At 43.0% G+C, this 20,814-nt stretch overlaps 1 protein-coding gene across 3 annotated transcripts in view; it reads left to right on the top strand.

Moving 5' to 3' along the window:
• Window positions 1-16,608, top strand: part of LOC103281476 (zinc finger protein 84) — a 60,657-nt gene extending 44,049 nt beyond the window's left edge. For 2 of the 3 annotated variants that reach the window (XM_062966467.1, XM_062966466.1), the window contains exon 2: window positions 13,885-16,608. In XM_062966467.1, coding sequence (XP_062822537.1) covers window positions 14,167-15,774 — 1,608 coding nt within the window. In that variant the 5' untranslated portion in view covers window positions 13,885-14,166 and the 3' untranslated portion in view covers window positions 15,775-16,608. The remainder of the gene's footprint in view (window positions 1-13,884) is intronic. The other variant, XM_062966470.1, reaches the window with a different exon arrangement.
• Window positions 16,609-20,814: the final 4,206 nt, after the last annotated feature.

Below are 20,814 nucleotides of genomic sequence, written 5' to 3'. Positions count from 1 at the left end.
TCAGGACCCAGGCTGCAGAGCACCAATAACCATGCGCAGAGGCCAGAACCTATTTAATATCTTTATTAAGGAAATATATAAAGTCAATAAAAATAAGTGTAGAATAGAGTTCAGAAGTAGACCTTTCAGGAAAGGTCAAATATAGTCCAAGAAAACAATGTCCAATATGAGATATTAAAGTCCAAAGTTGTAATCCAATAACCGAAACACACACTTGCCAAGCAAAGTGAGGGGAATTGACAAAGGTTCTTAGTCCATGGAACTTGATGCAAGGCTGGAGAGCAAACTAGATTCTTGGTAAACAAGGCTTGATTCAAGGCAAAAAGAAGCGAGGAGCAAGAACAGGGTCCGTGGCGAAATCCGTGGCGAGGTCCGGGGAACAAGGCAGGGCTGGAACGAGAACGAGGTCCTGGAACTGGAGTAGCGTAGTCCACACACAATCTACTCCCGAAGCTGACGAATTGACTCCGCAAGGAATCCTTGTGGCCAAACACCTATATAGGATCTTGTTTTCCCGCCAGGAACACTTTCTCTGGGGAACAAGAAACGAAACCCATACTGTGTCCAGATGCATGACTCCTTAAAGTTTCCCAAGGGAAGCAGCCTTAATCAGCTAATTGTCTGGCAGCAATCCTGGCGCTTCTGCGAGTCGCCTCTCGAGCGCTTCTATCTTGATTATAATAAATCCGGTGAGAAAAAGGGGGAGATTTCTGCTCAAGGCTTGTTTGGCTGTCTTCTTGTGGGCAAACATCTTGCAGGTGCAAGGGCTCCAATTCTGGCAGAAACGGTGGGAAACCTAAGTTTTCCTCTTCATCTGCCACAATAGTACTAGGAACGGGACTACATGGCCCATGAGACATCACAACTGCCTATAAAATACAGATTTGAACTGGATTATATGGCAGGGTATGCTCAAGGCCCTCCCACACAGCTATATTACCCAGAATACCAAGGCAGATAATCCACAGTATTTGCTTTGAACTGGATTATCTTGAGTCCACACTGCCATATAATCCAGTTCAGTATGGATTTTATACAGCTGTGTAGAAGGGGCTACAGTTCTAAGCAGATAATATAAGATTATAAATGTAATATATAATAATTACTGTGGTGTAATAATACAGAACAATATAATCTCTAAAATCAGGACAGTAAATAAAGAGCAATACTCTGAAAACAGGGAAATTGGGAATTCCAGAAAGGAAACAATCAGGGCCAGCTAACACCTCCCAACAAAGAATTCCTCCAGGCAGGAAGCAGCCAGGCTTTGAAGTTGCAAGTCCATCAAGGTGGCTAATTGCAGCATTCATACCTGCCACACCGAGACTATGAATTGCTATTCAACCTGGCCAACCAAGGATTCTGCAAGGTAGAAAGCGAACAGGCTTGCAAGCAGCAAGGCTGTTCAGTGCTATTCAACCTGCCAACCAAGATTTCCCCTAAGTGAAAACCCCCCGGACCTTGAAGCCACGAGGCTACGCCGTCCCAGTCAACCTGGTTTAGCAAAGATGCCCTCTGTAGAAAGCAGCCAGGCTTTTAAGCTGCAAGACTATTCAGTGCAATTGAAGCTGGCCAAACAAAGGATTCTCCTACAAAGGAAGTAGCCAGGCTTCAAAGCGGCTCTTTGATTGAGGGTGCAACTCCAGCTTGCCAAACAGGGATTCCCCCAGGTATAACACAGCCAGGCATTGAAGCTGCAAGTCTATTCAGTGCAATTCAAGGATTAACCTTGGTAGAAGGCGGTCAGGCTTTGAGCAGCGACACTACTCTGTACTATTGAAGCAGCAAGGCTATTCATTGCAATTCTAGCAGCCCAAAAAACAATCCCCCTAGAACACAAGTACCCAGGCTTCCCAGCAGCAACCCTATTCCGTTGCATTCCAGCTCACCAAACAAAGATTCCCATAAGAAGAAAACGGCCAGGCTTTGAGGCTGCAAGGCTATTCAGTGCTATCCCACCTGGCCACCAAAGGATTCCTATAAGCCACAGCAACGCGTGGCCGGGCAAAACTAGCATGTTATATGCGTGTATATATGCACAGTGTGCATAAGGTCGTGTGTGAACTGCAACCCACATCACGCCTGGTTAACGCCTACAGACTCCACCAGTCCTTAAAAGTCTGTTCTGCTGGGCAAGTGTGGTCCAGGTGCAGCTCTGCTGGGGTTCGGTGGGGTCTCTGGCTGGAGGGTAAACTTGAACTCCCACTCTGCTGAGTCAGTCGTCTCAAGCCCCTCCAGTAGAGTATTGCCCTGTTTTCAGAGCGTTGTTCTTTATTTAATGTCGAGGTTTTAGAGTTTTTTTAATGCTGGGAGCCAGGTTTTGTTCATTTTCAACGGTTTTCCCTAGGTAGGAAGCAGCCAGGCAAGTGTGTTTTATATACCTGTGGAATAATGTCCAGAGTGGGAGAAAGAAAGAACTCGTGTCAGTTGGAGGCAAGATTGAATGCTGCAATTAGTCACCTTGATTAGCATTTAATGGCCTTGTAGCTTCAAAGCCTGACTGCTTCCTCCCTGGGGGAATCCTTTGTTGGGAGATGTTATGTGACCCTGATTTTTTCCTGCCTGGAATTCCCCTGTTTTCAGAGTGTTTTTAGAGATTATATTGTTCTGTATTGTTATACTACAGTAATTATTATATAGGTAAAGGTAAAGGTTTTCTCCTGACGTTAAGTCCAGTCATGTCTGACTCTGGGGGTTGGTGCTCATCTCCATTTCTAAGCCGAAGAGCCGGCGTTGTCCGTAGACACCTCCAAGGTCATATGGCCATTGGCATGACTGCTGCTTTAACGCACTGTGCCACCAGGGGCCGAATATAAGATTATAAATATAATACAGTATATAATAATTATATTTATATTATATATATAATACAGTATATAATAATTGGGGCCCCTGGTGGTGGCGCAGTGTGTTAAAGCGCTGAGCTGCTGAACTTGCAGACCGAAAGGTCCCAGGTTCAAATCCCGGGAGCAGAATGAGCGCCCGCTGTTAGCCTCAGCTCCTGCCAACCTAGCAGTTCGAAAACATGCCAATGTGAGTAGATCAATAGGTACCGCTCTGGCGGTAACGGCGCTCCATGCAGTCATGCCAGTGGCCACATGAGCTTGGAGGTGTCTATGGACAACTCCGGCTCTTCGGCTTAGAAATGGAGATGAGCACCAACCCCCAGAGTCAGACACGACTGGACTTAACATCAGGGGAAAACCTTTACCTTTTACCTTATATTGTCTGCTTAGAACTGGATTATATGAGGCCCCTTCTACACAGCAGGTCTTTGATAACAGACTGATTCCCAATTACTCCAGCATTTTCTAGAAATACATATTTCGATGGGTACACAGCTGGGATGCTTAAATGATTGTATGGATCTTTTAATCAATGGCTATAGCCATATTCTACTGGTTTTATTTGCTTATGTAAATTGTATATGTTTGGTTTTATGCAAATACGTTATTGATTTTAATGTTGACGTATTGCACTTTATGTGTTGTATGGCACAGTGTGTGTGCTATTGTGTAAGTCACCCCGAGTCACTGTGGAAAATGGTGGCAGGGTATAAATAGATATTATTATTATTATTATTATTGACACAAAGACATTGTATCACACAGCAAACGGGATATATATGCTGGATTTCGTTTCACAAAATCACAAGTCGAACACCTCCCAAGCGTTTTGGACTGTGATGTATTTTTGGATGAAGCGCGCAGATCCCAGTAAGGTGGCCTTTTGCAGTTGACCCATCATGATTTTGTCAATGTTTATTGTTTCAAAATGCTGGCTGAGATCTTTTGCCACGGCACCTAGTGTGCCCATCACCACTGGGACCACTTGTACTGGTTTATGCCAGAACCTTTGCAGTTCAATCTTGAGATCCTGATAATAGCTGAGTTTTCCTGTTGTTTTTCATCAATCCGACGATCACCCGGGACGGCGACATCAATAATCCAAACTTGTCTTTTCCACAACTGTGATGTCTCGTGTGTTGTGTTCCAAAACTTTGCCAGTCTGGATTTGAAAGTCCCACAATATCTTTACGTGCTCATTTTCCAATACTTTTGCCGGTTTGTGATCCCACCAGATCTTTGCTGCTGGGTGGTGGTTCTTGAGGCATAAGTTCCAATGAATCATTTCGGCCACATAGGTGTGTCTCTGTTTGTAGTCTGTCTGTGAGATTTTCTTACAGCAGCTGAGGATATTTATTTATTTATTTATTATTAAAACCTATTTGCCGCCACTCCCCTAGGGCTTGGAGCGGCTTCCAAAAACAGACTAAAATCTAAAAAATTTAAAAACAGCAATAACAGAAATCAAAAACCTGTCTTACATGCCCTGCGGAAGGCTGATAAGTCCCGCAAGGCACGAACTTCAGGTGGCAGGGTGTTCCAAAGTGATGGCGCCACTGCTGTAAAGGCTCTGCGTCTAGGTGCTGTTAGGTGCAAGGACTTAAAACTGGGAACTTCCAATAGATCTTGGTCCTCAGAACGGAGGGATCTCTGGAGTTGGTAGGGGGTGAGGCGGTCCCTCAGGTACATCAGCCCCAGACCATGTAAGGCAGGGGTCCCCAAACTAAGGCCTGGGGACCGGATGCGGCCCTCCAAGGTCATTTACTTGGCCCCCGCCCTCAGTTTTATAATATAATATTTTAAAATCATTTTTAATAATATATTGTATTTACATATAATATTGATAATAATATTATAATGTTATACAATATAATACTAATACTAATACCATATAATAATATTAATTATATGTTATACATTACATATCTACAGTATAGTGCAGGGGTCCCCAAACTAAGGCCTGGGGGCCAAATGCAGCCCTCCAAGGTCATTTACCTGGCCCCCACACTCATTTTCATAATATAATATTTTATATCATTTTTAATAATATGATATATTGTATATACATATAATATTGATAATAATATTATAATGTTATACAATATAATACTAATACCATATAATAATATTAATTATATGTTATATATTACATATAATATTACAGTATAGTGATATAGTTCAATATAGTAATATATAATGCTAATATTGTGCTATGCTAATAATATAATATATTGTATGTACATACAGCTGCTCTGAGTCCCCTTCAGGGTGAGAAGGGCAGGATATAAATGTAATAAATAAATGTAGGAAATGAATAAATAAATAATTTTAGACTTAGGCTCGCCCAGAGTCTGAAATGACTTGAAGGCACACAATACCAACAATCCAAATTCACTTGACTATCTCATTGGCCAGAAGCAGGCCCACACTTCCCATTGAAATCCTGATAGGTTTATGCTGGTTACAATTGTTTTCATTTTTAAATATTGTATTGTTCTTTCATTGTTGTTGTTGTTTTGCACTACAAATAAGACATGTGCAGTGTGCATAGGAGTTTTTTTTCCTCCAAATGATAATTCGGCCCCTCCACAGTCTGAAGGATTGTGGACCGGCCCTCTGCTTTAAAAGTTTGAGGACCCCTGATGCAAGGCCTTAAAGGTGAGTACCATCACTTTGAAGGCAACCTGGTGCTCAATTGGTAACCAGTGCAGCTGTAGTAAGATTGGTGTTATGTGGCATCTCAACGGGATATGATCAATAGTTTCATCGGCTTCCTTGCACAGTCTGCACTTTAGGTCACTCGCTGATTTTTCAATCTTGGCCTTAATTACATTTAGATTGTTCCCTCACTACTTCGTGGTTCGCTTTTCATGGACTTGCTGTTCCGTGGTTTTTTTAATAAACACTAAAATAATATTATAAATCATAAAATAATATAAATCCTTCTTAATAACAATAATAATAATAATAATAATACAGTAAAATCTCGCTTATCCAACGTAAACGGGCCGGCAGAACTTTGGATAAGCGAATAGGTTGGATAATAAGGAGAGATTAAGGAAAAGCCTATTAAACATTAAATTAGGTTATGATTTTACAAATTAAGCACTAAAACATCATGTTATACAACAAATTTGACAGAAAAAGTAATTCAATACGCAGTAATGCTATGTAGTAATTACTATATTTACGAATTTAGCACCAAAATATCATGATGTATTGAAAGCATTGACTACAAAAATGCATTGGATAATCCAGAACGTTGGATAAGCGAGTGTTGGATAAGTGAGACTCTACTGTAATAATAATTACTTTATTCTTATACCCTGCCCCATGTCCCTGAAGGGACTCGAGGCGGCTTACATGGGGCCATGCCCGGACACAACAGCACAAAATCAAAACAAAAACAATAAACAAGTCAACCAACAATAAAACATCAACATGGATAAAAACAGTCATAAAAGGTCAATATACAAAATAATGTTAAAATAATGAGTTGGATGGGCCAAGGTGCAGAAAAAATGTCAAGTCATCAGGGAGGGGTAATTACACAGCAGGTGTAGTGCTAAAGTGCTAAGTGTAATCCTGAGAATTCTTTCTGCTTCCTTCCTAAGGAGAAGCCAAAGGAAAGACGAAGGGACTAAATGGAGAGAAAAAGAGGCTGAAGCACCTTTGTTTTTGCTTCACAAGGCAGCGGGTGCAGCGGGAGCGTCCCTATATAGCGTCCCTACTTTGCGGATTTTCACTTATTGCGGGTGGTCCTAGAATGTAATTCCTGCAAGAATCAGGCCTTCTGTCTCCTTCTTCAGGGTCCCATTCGTGAGCCATCGCCAGGTCTTCTCCTTGCCCACTTTTCCTTCAATTTTGTCAAGGAGCTGTCCATACAATGTTTTGTGGTGCCAGCTGTCAGCTCTAGTTTGTAGTGCAGTCTTCAGGAGGAGATTCCACCTGAACATCAGGAAGAACTTCCTCACTGTGAGAAGGACTGTTCGACAGTGGAACTCTCTCTCTCTCTGCCCCAGACTGTGGTGGAGGCTCCTTCTTTGGAGGCTTTTAAGCAGAGGCTGAATGGCCATCTGTCGGGGGTGCTTTGAATGCGATTTCCTGCTTCTTAGCAGGGGGTTGGACTAGATGGCCCATGTGGTCTCTTCCAACTCTACTATTCTATGATTCTATGATTCTTCTTGTACCAATTCTTCGTCTGTTGTGCTTTGAGACGTTTTGGATTTTTGACTTCAAAGCAGGTTCTTCACTTTCCTTTACATACTCTGCCAGGGCATGTTCTTCTTCTTTGACTGCTTGTTTTACATGTAAGAGTCCTCTGTCACCAGATCTTCTAGGCAGATATAGCCGATCAACCTCACTGCGAGGATGAAGTGAATGATGAATGGTTATGAATTTACTTGTTTTTCTATCCAAATTGTCCCGTTCCACCTGTGTCCAGTTTATGATGCCAGGAGTATGTCTTATGACAGGTATGGCCCAGGTGTTTATGGCCTTGATGGCGTTGCCTCCATTGAGCTTGCTTTTGAGAATTTTTCTAACCTTTTGAGTGTATTCTTTGCTGACCAGTTTTTACATGTTCATGTTTGATATTGTCCAGCTGTAGTATGCCCAGATATTTATAGGCCTCTGGCCATTAAGCATACGAGGGTTGAATGATGAGCAATGCCTCAACCTTCATAACTCCTCAACAGATGGCAGATACTGGCTTGTTCAGTAGACTCTCCTCTACAGTTCCATTTTGCAGGAAGCCTTAGCATTGAACGGTTGAGTTGTTAAAGTGCGAAGTATGGAACCCTACGCAGATGGTCAGTCAATGCGACTTAAGCAAAGTGCAGTCATTGAATTCTTGACAGCGGATGGTGTCACCTCAAAGGAGATTCATCAGAGAATGCAAGCTGTTAATGGGGATCGTGTTGATGTGAGTACTGTGCGTCGTTTGGAGAATAAGTTTAAAGATGTTGAGGTGGGAACATCTGACTTGCATGACAGACAAAGAGTTGGACATCCTGTGACAGCAACCACTGCGTTTCACAAGCAAAAGGGAGACGGATTGATTCAGGACGATCGTCGTATCACTTAAAGAGAAATTTCAAACAATCGGCATTTAACAAGGGCGTGTGGGTCACATTATTGCTTTGCTTGGCTATCGGAAGATCTGTGCACGATGGTACTGTGAGACGCCGGTTGCAGAAACAGAGTGTCGACTTCTTCCGTGACAGCTTCAGAAAACTTGTTTACCGTTGGCAGAAATGTATTCAATTGTCTGGTGATTATGTGGAAAAGTGAATAGTGGTAGTTAAAGAGCACATTCTAAGGATTATTTCTGTGTTTGATTTATTAAAATATTCCCATCCAAAGCCAAGTAACAAAGGTGGAGGCATTACTTTTCATTCAACCCTCGTATTTATGCCCTCACTTTCAATGATTTTCCCCTTCTTCAGGGCCACTGTCAAACATTTTTCCAAACCAAACTCCATGCTGATATTAGCGCTAAAGATTTGGACAGTGTTAGTCAGAGACTCGATTTAAGTTTCCGTTTTCCCATACAGCTTCAGGTCATCCATGTACATCAGATGTGAAATTTTGTGAGATTTCTTAGAAGTTTGATAGCCAAGGTTTGTTTTTTGTAAGATTGTTGACAGAGGGATCATGGCAATAATGAAAAGCAGTGGGGGTCTCCATGGAAAATTCCTCTTCTGATGTTGACAAGTCCATAGCTTTCATTTCCAACAAACAGTTCAGTTTTGCAGTGCTCCATCATATTTTCAACAAAAGTGCCAACGTTTTTACAAATCCCGATGGCGTCCAGGCACTTGATGATCCAACTGTGTGGGAGTAAGTCAAAGGCCTTTTTGTAGTCAAGTCATGTCATGTGACGATTAGCTTTTCGGCTTTTACAGTTCTCCAGAATCATTTTGTCAATCAATAATAATAATAATAATAATAATAATAATAATAATAAAACTTTATTTATACCCCGCCACCATCTCCCCGTGGGGACTCGGGACGGCTCACAATGTTACAAAAGTAACAGCATTAAACAATATACACAGTTTAAAACACAAATACATTAAACAATATACACAGTTTAAAACACAAGAAGATGATAAAACAGAAGTTAAAACAAAGGTTTATATAATAGTAATAATATCAAACAACCACCAATGCAAATCCGTCAACTTCAAAGGTGGTGGTGGGGGGGGGGGGGCTATAGCAGCAATATAAGATAAAATCATTAGATTAAAATACCCCGATGAAAGGAGCCTAATAACATTCAGGATAGAATTATAATGAGGCTGGTCATCCAATGGCTGTCTCTCCAAAGGCCAGCCCGAACATCCAGGTTTTCAAGTGTTTCTTAAAGGATGGTAGGGAGGGCGCCAACCTAATCTCCCTGGGGAGGGAGTTCCAGAGCCGGGGGGCCACAGCCGAGAAGGCCCTCTCTCTCGTCCCCACCAGACGTATCTGTGAGGAAGGCGGAAGTGAGAGGAGGGCCTCCCCGGAAGATCTCAGAGAGCGTGTAGGTTCATAGGGGATGATGCGGTCACAAAGATAGGCAGGTCCTGAACTGTTTAGAGCAGGGGTCCCCAAACTAAGGCCCGGGGGCCGGATGCGGCCCTCCAAGGTCATTGACCTGGCCCCCGCCCTCAGTTTTATAATATTTTTATATCATTTTAAATAATATAATATATTGTATGTACATATAATATTGATAAAAATATTATAATGTTATACAATATAATACTAATAATAATACCATATAATAATATTAATTATGTTATATATTACATATAGTATTACAGTATAGTGGTATAGTTCAATATAGTAATGTATAATGCTAATATCGTGCTATGCTAATAATATTATATTATATTATATTATATTCCCCTTTGGGGTAAGAAGGGTGGGATATAAATGTAGTAAATAAATGTAGTAAATAAATAAATAATTAATTTTAGACTTAGACTCACCCAAATTCTGAAATGACTTGAAGGCACACAACAACAACAACAACAACAACAACAACAACAATCCTAATTAACTTGACTATCTCATTGGCCAGTAGCAGGCCCACACTTTCCATTGAAATCCTGATAGGTTTATGTTGGTTAAGATTCTTTTCATTTTTACATATTGTATTGTTCTTTATTGTTGTTGTTGTTGTTGTTTTGCACTACAAATAAGACATGTGCAGTGTGCATAGGAATTTGTTTATATTTTTTTTCAAATGATAATTCGGCCCCTCAACAATCTGAAGGATTGTAGACTGGCCCTTTGCTTTAAAAGTTTGAGGACCCCTGGTTTAGAGCTTTATAGGTAATAACCTGCACCTTGAATTGGGCCCGGAATATTATCGGCAGCCAGTGGAGCTGCTTGAACAGGGGGGTTGACCGCTCCCTATAAGCAGCTCCAGTTAGTAACCTGGCTGCCGACCGTTGTACCAACTGTAATTTCCGGACCGTCTTCAAGGGCAGCCCTACGTAGAGTGTGTTACAGTAATCCATCCTTGAGGTAACTAGAGCGTGGACCACCGTGGTCAAGCCAGACTTCTCGAGGTACGGTCGCAGTTGGTGCACAAGTTTTAATTGTGCAAAGGCCCTCCCGGCCACCGCCGACACCTGGGCATCAAGTGACAGTGATGAGTCCAGGAGGACCCCCAAACTGCGGACCTGCGCCTTCGGGGGAGTGCGACCCCGTCAAGCACAGGTAGCCACCCTATGCTCCGATCGGTCAAACGGCTGACCTGGAGGACCTCTGTCTTATCAGGATTAAGCTTCAGCTTGTTGGCCCTCATCCAGCCCATCACAGCGGCCAGGCACTGGTCTAGGATCCGAGGGGCTTCCTTTGAAGTAGGTGGAAAGGAGTAGTGGAGTTGAGTGTCATCTGCGTAGAGATGGCACCGAACTCCAAAACCCCGGATGACCTCGCCCAGCGGTTTCATGTAGATATTAAAAAGCATGGGGGACAGAATGGAACCTTGCGGGACCCCACAGGTCAAAGGCCAGGAGTCCGAGCAGGTGTCCCCCAGCTTCACCATCTGGGATCGGCCTTCCAGGAAGGACTGGAGCCACTGCAAAGCAGTACCCCCAAGGCCCATCCCAGAGAGCCGTCCCAGAAGGATACCATGGTCGATGGTATCGAAAGCCGCTGAGATGTCCAGGAGAACCAACAGGGACACACTCCCCTTGTCCAGCTCTCTGCGAAGGTCATCCACCAAGGCGACCAAAGCCGTCTCAGTCCCATGACCAGGCCTGAAGCCAGACTGGAATGGGTCAAGATAATCGGTGTCATCCAAGAATCCCTGGAGTTGAAAGGCCACCACCCGCTCCAGAACCTTGCCTAAGAATGGGAGGTTTGAAATTGGTCGATAGTTCGATAGAATGGAGGAATCAAGGGATGCCTTTTTTAGAATTGGTCTAATAGTTGCCTGTTTCAGGCTGGATGGAAAAAGCCCTTGTTCCAGTGAGGCATTGATCATCCTCAAAAACCAATCGACCAACCCACCCCTGGCAAGCTTTATAAGCCAGGTAGGTCAAGGATCTAGAGCGCATGTGGTTGGTCTCATCGCTCCAAGGATCTTGTCCACGTCATCAGGCCGAACAGGTTGAAACGAATCCATCAAGATGGAATTGACAGATGCTCTAGGTAACTCATCAGGCACTGTATCAAAGCTGGCGTCCAAGTCGGAGCGTAATCGAGCAACTTTATCTGCAAAATGATGCGCGAACTCGCTGCATCGAGTGACCGAGTTGTCAAGGGGCTCCTCCACCTCATGAGGATGAAGGAGCTCCCGGACAACCCGGAACAACTCTGCTGGTCTGTTTGTTGCAGATGCGATGCGGGCAGTCGAGAAATAACTGGTCTTTTGTGCCCCTGGTTTTCTGTTTGTTACCTTTCTGTTCATCTGGCAAGATGTTTTTTTCTTCAAGATAGTCTTGAATTCTATCAGCTCTGACACCAGTCAGTAGTTTAAACATAGTGGGCAGACACGTTATTGGCCTGTAGTTTCCTTTTGCTGGATCCTTTTGTATCAGGAATGTTCTCCCAGTAGTTAACCATTCACTGATACTTCCTTTCTGCAGCATCTCACTGAATTGTTAGGCCATGTTTGCATGTAGAGTAATCAGATATTTGAGCCAAAATCCATGAAGTTGATCACTACCAGGCGATGTCCAGTTCTTGACTTTTTGCATTTGCTGATCATTTCCGTTGTTATTTCTATCTGTTCCATTTTGTTCTGTGAGAATTTTCCTTCAAACTCCAATCACCCAGCGTTTTTGTTGTAGTTCTCATTATTTCCCCAAAGTTTTTTCCAAAACTTTGTTGTTGCAGTTTTCTCACGCTTTATGGTTACTGTGTCTGTTTTTTTGTTCAGACTCTGGTAGAACCGTCTTTGGTCTGATTGAAACAGTTGATTTTGTCTGTACTTGATGATTCTGGCTTCATATCTTTCAATTTTTCTGGCTGTTGCTGTAATTTATTCTTTCGCGATTTCCAAAGCTGCTTCAATTTTTCTGGTGTTCAGCCAATACTTTCTGATCAACTATTGCATAATTTTGTCATTCTTCAGTTTCTTCTCCATATTTTTCAGGTTACTTGCATCTGATCATAGATTTTTGATTTTCAACTCCAATATGACCTTCCATTTTGGTTTTCCAGTCGATTTTCTTTGGGGCGGCTCTTCTGTTACTATCACTGCTGTACTGTAGGCATATTGGTTTGTTTGTTCAATTGATGTTATTTGGACAGTAGAAAGTAATGTATTCACATTTTTCTTGAGAGGAGAAAAGGGCTCTGTTATCTGTGAGTCAGGGTACTCTTGTTTCCATAGTGGATGTATCCTTTTTTGGTAGCTACGCTTCTGAGGTTCTGATTAGCATTTCATAACAGTGCAGCTTTCTGTCATTGTATATTTCTGCCGCTTCTGTGACTGTTGTTGTAAGATGATGATGATGATGATGATGATGATTATATTGAGAGGGTGGCCATCTTTGATATTGGGAGAAGGAATTTATTAAGAAGTTGGCCATTTTAAATATTGGCAGGAGGGATATATTGAGAGAACGGCCATCTTGGATTTTGGAAAAGGGTGGCCATCTTACATATTGAAAGGGGTTATGTGAGATTGAGAGGTATTCAGATGTTGGCCATCTTGGATATTGAGGGATACATTAGGAAGGTGGCCATCACAGTAGAGTCTCACTTATCCAACACTCGCTTATCCAATGTTCTGGATTATCTAACTCATTTTTGTAGTCAATGTTTTCAATACATCGTGATATTTTGATGCTAAATTCGTAAATACAGTAATTACTACATAGCATTACTGCATATTGAACTACTTTTTCTGTCAAATTTGTTGTATAACATGTTTTGGTGCTTAATTTGTAAAATCATAACGTAATTTGATGTTTAATAGGCTTTTCCTTAATGCCTCCTTATTATCCGACATATTCGCTTATCCAACATTCTACCGGCCCGTTTATGTTGGATAAATGAGACTCTAATCTCTGTGTGTGTGTGTGTGTGTGTGTGTGTGTGTGTGTGTGTATATATATATAACACTTGTAAACCGCCCTGAGTCTCCTTCGGGGTGAGAAGGGTGTAATATAAATGTCGCTAATAAATAAATAAATAAATCTTGGGGATTGGCAGGAGGGTTATATTGAGAGGGCGGCCATCTTGGATATTGGGAAAGGTTGCCCATCTTAGATATTGACAGGGAGGGATACAGTAATAAGTTGGCCATGTTGGATATTAGTAAAAGGAAGAACTCATTGAGAAGCCTGTTGCTGGGATTCACTAAGTAGTCATCCATCTTGGATATTGGGAGATTGAAGGATCCATGGAGAGGGCAGCCTTCTCAGATATTGGGAGAATGAGACAGTAATAAGTCAGCCATCTTGGATATTAGGGAAAGGCAGCCATCTGAGATATTATGAGATGAAATATGGAGAGAGCAGCCATCTTGAATATTGAGAGAGGAAGGGATAGAGTAATAAGTCTGGTTTTCCTCTCATTTGTCTGGCAGGTAACCTCTAAACAAACCTTGAGAAGAACAACCTTTGACAGCTTTGCACTAAGGATGCCTTAGGACTGAAATGAAGGGTCACTGCATTGACAAGAACAAGGAATAAGTAGGAGAAAGTGACATACTTGAAGGAAAGGAAAGACTGTGCTGTTGAAAGAGGGGCTTGGAGACGAGACCAGAAGACTATGGCAATACAGAGATCGAGAAGAGGAAATCCTGTGCTGTTCAGGAGTTCATATCTGTGAACCTCTGGTATCATGTTTGAATCATAAATCTAAAGCAATGGAAAATCATCTTCATCCTTGTTCCACATCACATGCAGTGGAGAAGCTACATGAGTGTGTGGAATCTGGGCAATGTTTTATGGGGAGTTCTCTTACTAACCATCAACAAACTCACACAGGAGAGAAGCCATATACATGCATGGAATGTGGAAAGAGTTTCAGTTGGAGTGGAAATCTGCGTTCCCATCAAAGAACCCACACAGGGGAGAAGCCGTATAAATGCATGGACTGTGGAAAGAGTTTCAGCCGGAATGACCATCTGCGTTTCCATCAAAGGACCCACACAGGGGAGAAGCCATATACATGCATGGAATGTGGAGAGAACTTCAGTCGGAGTGGAAATCTGCGTTCCCATCTAAGAACCCACACAGGGGAGAAGCCGTATCAATGCATGGAATGCGGAAAGAGTTTCAGTCACAGTGGAGTTCTGCGTTCCCACCAAAGGACCCACACAGGGGAGAAGCCGTATCAGTGCATGGAATGTGCAGAGAACTTTAGTCGGAGAGACCTTCTGCGTTCTCATCAAAGGACCCACACAGGGGAGAAGCCGTATCAATGCATGGAATGTGGAAAGAGCTTCAGTCACAGTGGGTCTCTGTATTCCCATCAAAGGACCCACACAGGGAAGAAGCTGTATCAATGCATGGAATGTACAAAGAACTTTAGTCGGATTGACCTTCTGCATTCCCATGAAAGGACCCACACAGGGGAGAAGCTACATAAATGCATTGAATGTGGAAAGAGTTTCAGTCACAGTGGAGTTCTGCGTTCCCACCAAAGGACCCACACAGGGGAGAAGCCGTATCAATGCATGGAATGCGCAAAGAACTTTAGTCGGAGTGACCTTCTGCGTTCCCATCAAAGGACCCACACAGGGGAAAAGCCGTATCAATGCTTGGAATGTGGAAAGAGCTTCAGTCGGAGTGACAATCTGCTTTCCCATCAAAGGACTCACACAGGAGAGAAGCCGTATCAATGCATCGAATGTGGAAAGAGCTTCAGTCACAGTAGAGCTCTGCGTTCCCACCAAAGGACCCACACAGGGGAAAAGCCGTATCAATGCATTGACTGTGGAAAGAGCTTCAGTCAGAGTGTACTTCTTCATTCCCATGAAAGGACCCACACAGGGGAGAAGCCGTATCAATGCATGTTATGTGGAAAGAGCTTCAGTTGGAGTGGAAATCTGCGTTCCCATCAAAGGACCCACACAGGGGAGAAGCCGTATCAATGCATGGAATGTGGAAAGAGCTTCAGTTTGGGCGGACAGCTTCGTTCCCATCATAGGATCCACACAGGGGAGAAGCCTTATCAGTGCACTGGATGTGGAAAGAGCTTCAGTTTGAGTGGACAGCTTCGTTCCCATCAAAGGACCCACACAGGGGAGAAGCCGTATCAATGCATGGAATGTGGAAAGAGTTTCAGTCGGAGGGAATATCTGCATTCCCATCAAAGGATCCACACACAGTTAGACGACAAGAAATCCCCCAGAGAAGTGTCCCATCCTTCCATAAGCAGGCAACAAATGGAGAATGAAAGTACAGAGGAAGGCCACCACCTTGTGGGTGCAGATGATTGGCCAAAACAGGGGGTCATTGTGTGGCAATAGATTAAGCGCTCCTTTGCTCTGCTTGTGTTTGCTCCGCCAAAACTTCGCAAAAAGAAAGGGATGGAATGAGGGAGACGTTTTAGATGGGAGTTTTCAGGGGTGTTTCCAATCGCTGTAAGTCACATATGTCCAGATATACTGCGTTATATGCCTACTTTTGCAGAAGGCCTTTGTTTGCAGAAAGCTCTGACAGTCTGGGAAAACATTGGAAGTTACTTTGGGAGAGGAAGTACATCAGCACAGAACTGGTTAGCTCGTACTCCCTCAGTTTCCCAGCCGTTTGGAGTTATGCTTGCAACAGAGGAACGGATAAGATTCATTAAGACAGCCGTAATGGTCGGAGAACAATAGACTAGAGTTGTGCCATTGTTTGAGGCATCCCGTGTGCCTGCCTTCCTGCCTGTTAGAGTTATAGAAAGCCAATGGAAATGCCGGTGACTTAATCGACTTTAGACCAATGGCTTAATTGATCTTAGAACACCAATGAGAACATGCTTTCAGTTTTCTGTGAAAATGATAAAGCCGTGCAACCCATTTCAGGCGCCGGCAAAACCCCTGTGATTGCATTGTACGGTGTTCCCTCGCTACTTCGCGGTTCCCTTTTCGCTCCCTCGCTGTTTCGCGGGTTTTCAATTTATATTAATGTACACATTTATCATGGTATTTTCGTGGGTTTTTGAGGTGTGCAAAGGGTTTTGGAAGGGGGGAAAGGGAGAAATAAAGGGAGAGGGGGGAGGGGAGGGTTGGAAATAAAAAGGGTTATTTAGCTTCCATTCTTCTCTGCTGGTGTATTGTATATTGTAACTGCTAGAATAAAGTACAGACTGCATTGTAGTAGGTGGCCTGTGGCTTGCTCTCCTTCATACATAAAATAAATATAGTGTCCCTGCTTTGCAGATTTTCACTTGTTGCGGGTGGTCCTGGAACGTAACCCCCGCGATAAGTGAGGAACACTGTCTATGCCAGGGGTCCCCAAACTTTTTAAACAGGGGGCAAGTTCACGGTCTGTCAGACCATTGGAGGGCCGGACTAATGTTTTTTTAAAAAAAAACAACGAACAAATTCCTTTGCACACTGCACATATCTTATTTTGAAATAGAAAAACAAAAGGTAGAAGGAGGTTGGACTAAATGGCCCAAGGAGTCTCTTCCAACCCTCTTTATAATAATAATAATAATAATTATTATTATTATTATTATAAAGAGGGTTGGAAGAGACTCCTTGGGCCATTTAGTCCAATCTCCTTCTACCTTTGTGCACCAAAAGCACTAGCAAAGCACCCCTTAATAATTAATTGTTAATTAAATAATAATTAATTACCATTATAAACAAGCAAAGCTTTGGAAGGCACGCACCAGGCGAGGGAGGAGACGGGAAAGGCGCGCACCTTACTTGGCAGAGCAGGAGGGCGCCGCCACCACAGGGGCCGGATAAATGCCTTCGATGGGCTGCATGTGGCCCCTGGGCCTTAGTTTGGGGACCCCTGGTCTGTGCGTTTTGCCATCTTGCTTTGGCCACGCAATAAAAAGCTTTTGTGGTGTCCTTCCTCGCCTGCCCGCCCACCCGCCCGCCCTCTCCACCGGAAGGGTCTCCTGCTTTTCGACTTAGGGTGAAAAGGAGCGCTTTTTGGGTCTTTGCCCCTTCAGAGGAACTGCCTTCTTGCTTCTCAGACCTTCGAAGTGATGCCTCTCTCTATGATCCCTGGGAGGTCCCAGTTCCACGCATCCACTTCTACACAACTGTATAAAATCCACACTGAACTGGATTATATGGCAGTATGGACTCAAGATAATCCAGTTCAAATCAGATAATCTGTATTTTATAGGCAGTGTGGATGAGGCCTAAGTACACTCTGCGTATGCCCTGGGCGCCAGTTGGGCTGAGGGAGTTGCTAGGACATGAAGGGGGCGCGGCCTAAACGCAGCAGGGCCTACCTTTCTGACTGGCAGTAAGGGAGAGAATGGCTCTTCCTCAACTTCTGTAATTTAGACTATTTTTCTAGGTTTTTTGATTGAAAGACATAGATTGGATGACTATGTCTTTTGTGGCCAAATCTGGTATGATTGGGTTCAGTGGTTTTGTTGTTTACTCCATAGTAAAACATCACATTACTAATAATAATAATAATAATAATAATAATAATAATAATAATAATCTTTATTTATACCCCGCCACCATCTCCCCAACGGGGACTCGGGGCGGCTTACATGGGGCCATGCCCAGAACAATATATATACTAGCTGTGCCCGGCCACGCATTGCTGTGGCGAAGTTTGGTGGTATGGGAAATAAAGTATTGAGGAATTGGTGGTAGTTAAGGTGAAGGGTAAACATTTTCCCCTGACGTTAAGTCCAGTCATGTCTGACTCTGGGGGTTGGTGCTCATCTCCATTTCTAAGCCGAAGAGCCGGCGTTGTCCATAGACTCCTCCAAGGTCATGTGGGATGACTGCATGAAGCGGCGTTACCTTCCCGCCGGAGCAGTACCTATTCATCTACCCTCATTTGTATGTTTTTGAACTTCTGGGTAGGCAGAAGCTGGGGCTAACAGTGGGGGCTCTCTCCGCTCCCCCAATTCAAATCTGCAGCCTTTCGGTCCAGAAGTTCAGCAGCTCAGCGCTTTAACACGCTGCGCCATCAGGGGATATTATTTCCTAAAGGTTGTGGATATACAATATTTCTGATTGGTTTTTTTTGTCTGTTGGAGGCAAGTATGAATGCTGCAATTAGGAAAAATGATTAGGAGCGAATTACAGGGAGCGGTCTACGCCCCGGTTCAAGGAGCTCCACTGGCTGCCGTTCACCTTCCGGACCCAATTCAAGGTGCAGGTGTTGACCTACAAAGCCCTGAACGGTTTGGGACCCACTTACCTTTCTGACCGCATCTCCCCCTACGAACCCGCACGATCTCTTTGTTCGTCGGGGGAGGCCCTCCTCTCGCTTCCGCCTCCGTCTCAAGCGCGGTTGGTGGGGACGAGGGAGAGAGAGGGCCTTCCTTCTCCGTGGCGGCCCCCATCCCGGCTCTGGAACGCGCTCCCCAGGGAAATTAGGGAAGCTGCCTCCTTGGAAGTGCTCAGGGAGAGCCTGAAAACCTGGCTCTTCAAACAGGCCTTTGAAGAAGTACCGCCCACTGTTTTCTAAACCCTGGTTGGTACTAGCGGGTTCTTCTGACCAGTTGTTGGTTAACTCCTTGCCATAGCCTCAGAGTTCACCCCAGTTTAAGGCTCTTCCCATGACCTTGTAGCACCTTAACCTTCCTTCTTGTTTACAAGTTGCACTCAGTGCACTTTGCCCAGCTCATTTTATGTTTTTATTGCTGTGTTTTTATGTGTTTTATAATGATCGTGATTTTTAATGCCTTTTAAATTTACTTGTGTGTTTTTGTAAAACCGTATACTGTGTGCTGGTTTTATATCTGTAAGCCGCCCCGAGTCCCTCTGGGGAGATGGTGGCGGGGTACAAAAATAAAATTATTATTATTATTATTATTATTATTATAATTATAGGATGTAATGTGCAGCTTTAAAGCCTGGCTGTTTCCTCCCTGAGTGAATTTTTTGTTGGGAGGTGTTAGCTGGCCTTAATTGTTTCCTGTCTAGAATTCCCTTGTTTTCAGAGTGGTGTTGTTTGTGATATTTTATGTGCTTCTACTGTCTGTGGCCCTGAGAAAACAGAGGATTTGCCAGACTTTGATGATGGGAATACTTTGTTGGGAGGTGTTAGCTGGCCCTGGTTGTTTCCTGTGTGGAATTCCCCCGTTTTCAGAGTGTTGTTCCTCATTTAGTGTTCTGATTTTAGAGATTGTATTGTTCTGTTTTATTATACCACATTAATTTTTATATATTCTGATTTTAGTGTTTTTGAATACTTGGAGCCAGATTGTATTCATTTTCATGGTTGACCACAACACAATAATAATGATGATGATGATGATGATGATGATGACTTTGGTAATACACAGTGCTTCACTCCCTTCTCAGCTTCCTTTCTGGAAGAATCCTTTCTTGGGAGGTGTTAGCTGGCCCTGATTGTTTCCTTTGTGGAATTTCCAATTTCCCTGCTTTCAGAGTGTTGCTCTTTATTTACTGTCCTGGTTTTAGAGATTATATTGTTCTGCATTATTCTATCCCAGGAATTATTTCATATTAAAGTAGAATCTCACTTATCCAACATTCGCTTATACAATGTTCTGGATTATCCAACGCAGTCTGCTTTTTCATAATCAATGTTTTTGTGGTCAGTGTTTTAAATTCATTGTGATATTTTAGTGATAAATTTGTAAATACAGTACGTAATTACTACATAGTATTATTGCACATGGAACTACTTTTTCTGTCAAATTTGTTGTATAATATGATGTTTTGGTGCTTAATTTGTATAATCATTACCTAATTTGATGTTTAATTGCCTTTTTCTGAATCCCTTCTTATTATCCAACATATTCACTTATCCTGCCAGCCTGTTTACGTTGGATAAGTGAGGCTCTACTGTATATTGATAATCTTCTATTATCTGCTTAGAACTGGATGATCTGAGGCCCCTTCTTCACAGCTGTATAAAATGCACAGTGAAGTGGATTATATGGTAGTGTGGAGTCAAGATAATCCAGTGCAAAGCAGATAATATAAGATTATAAATGGGTTATATAGCTGTGTGGAAGGGCCTTGAGTCTACACTGCCATATAATCCAGTGCAAATTAGATAATCTGTGGAAGAAGACTCAGTGAGGCCTAAATCTGCCTGTCCTCTAACTGAACCCTGGCTGTCCCTTGGCTGAGTGGGTTGCTAGGAGACCAAGTGGGCAGAGACTAGCCCTCTAAACTGGCAACAATTGGATAAAAACAATTATTGCTCTCACTCTAATTAGGACTTTCTTTTTCTTTTCTTTTTGTTGTATCAACCTAGAGGCGTGGATGATGGGTTGTGTTGTCAAATTTCGAGGTTGGGGGGCCTGTAGTTTTGTTGTTTTGTCCGGTGCCCTGATTCCATCACTCTTTCATATATATAGATATAAATAATATGCATATATAGGTTATAATATA

The sequence above is a fragment of the Anolis carolinensis genome, unplaced genomic scaffold (genome assembly GCF_035594765.1).
Source record: "Anolis carolinensis isolate JA03-04 unplaced genomic scaffold, rAnoCar3.1.pri scaffold_21, whole genome shotgun sequence".
NCBI lineage: Eukaryota > Metazoa > Chordata > Lepidosauria > Squamata > Dactyloidae > Anolis > Anolis carolinensis.
This window is presented reverse-complemented; position numbering and strand designations above follow the sequence as displayed.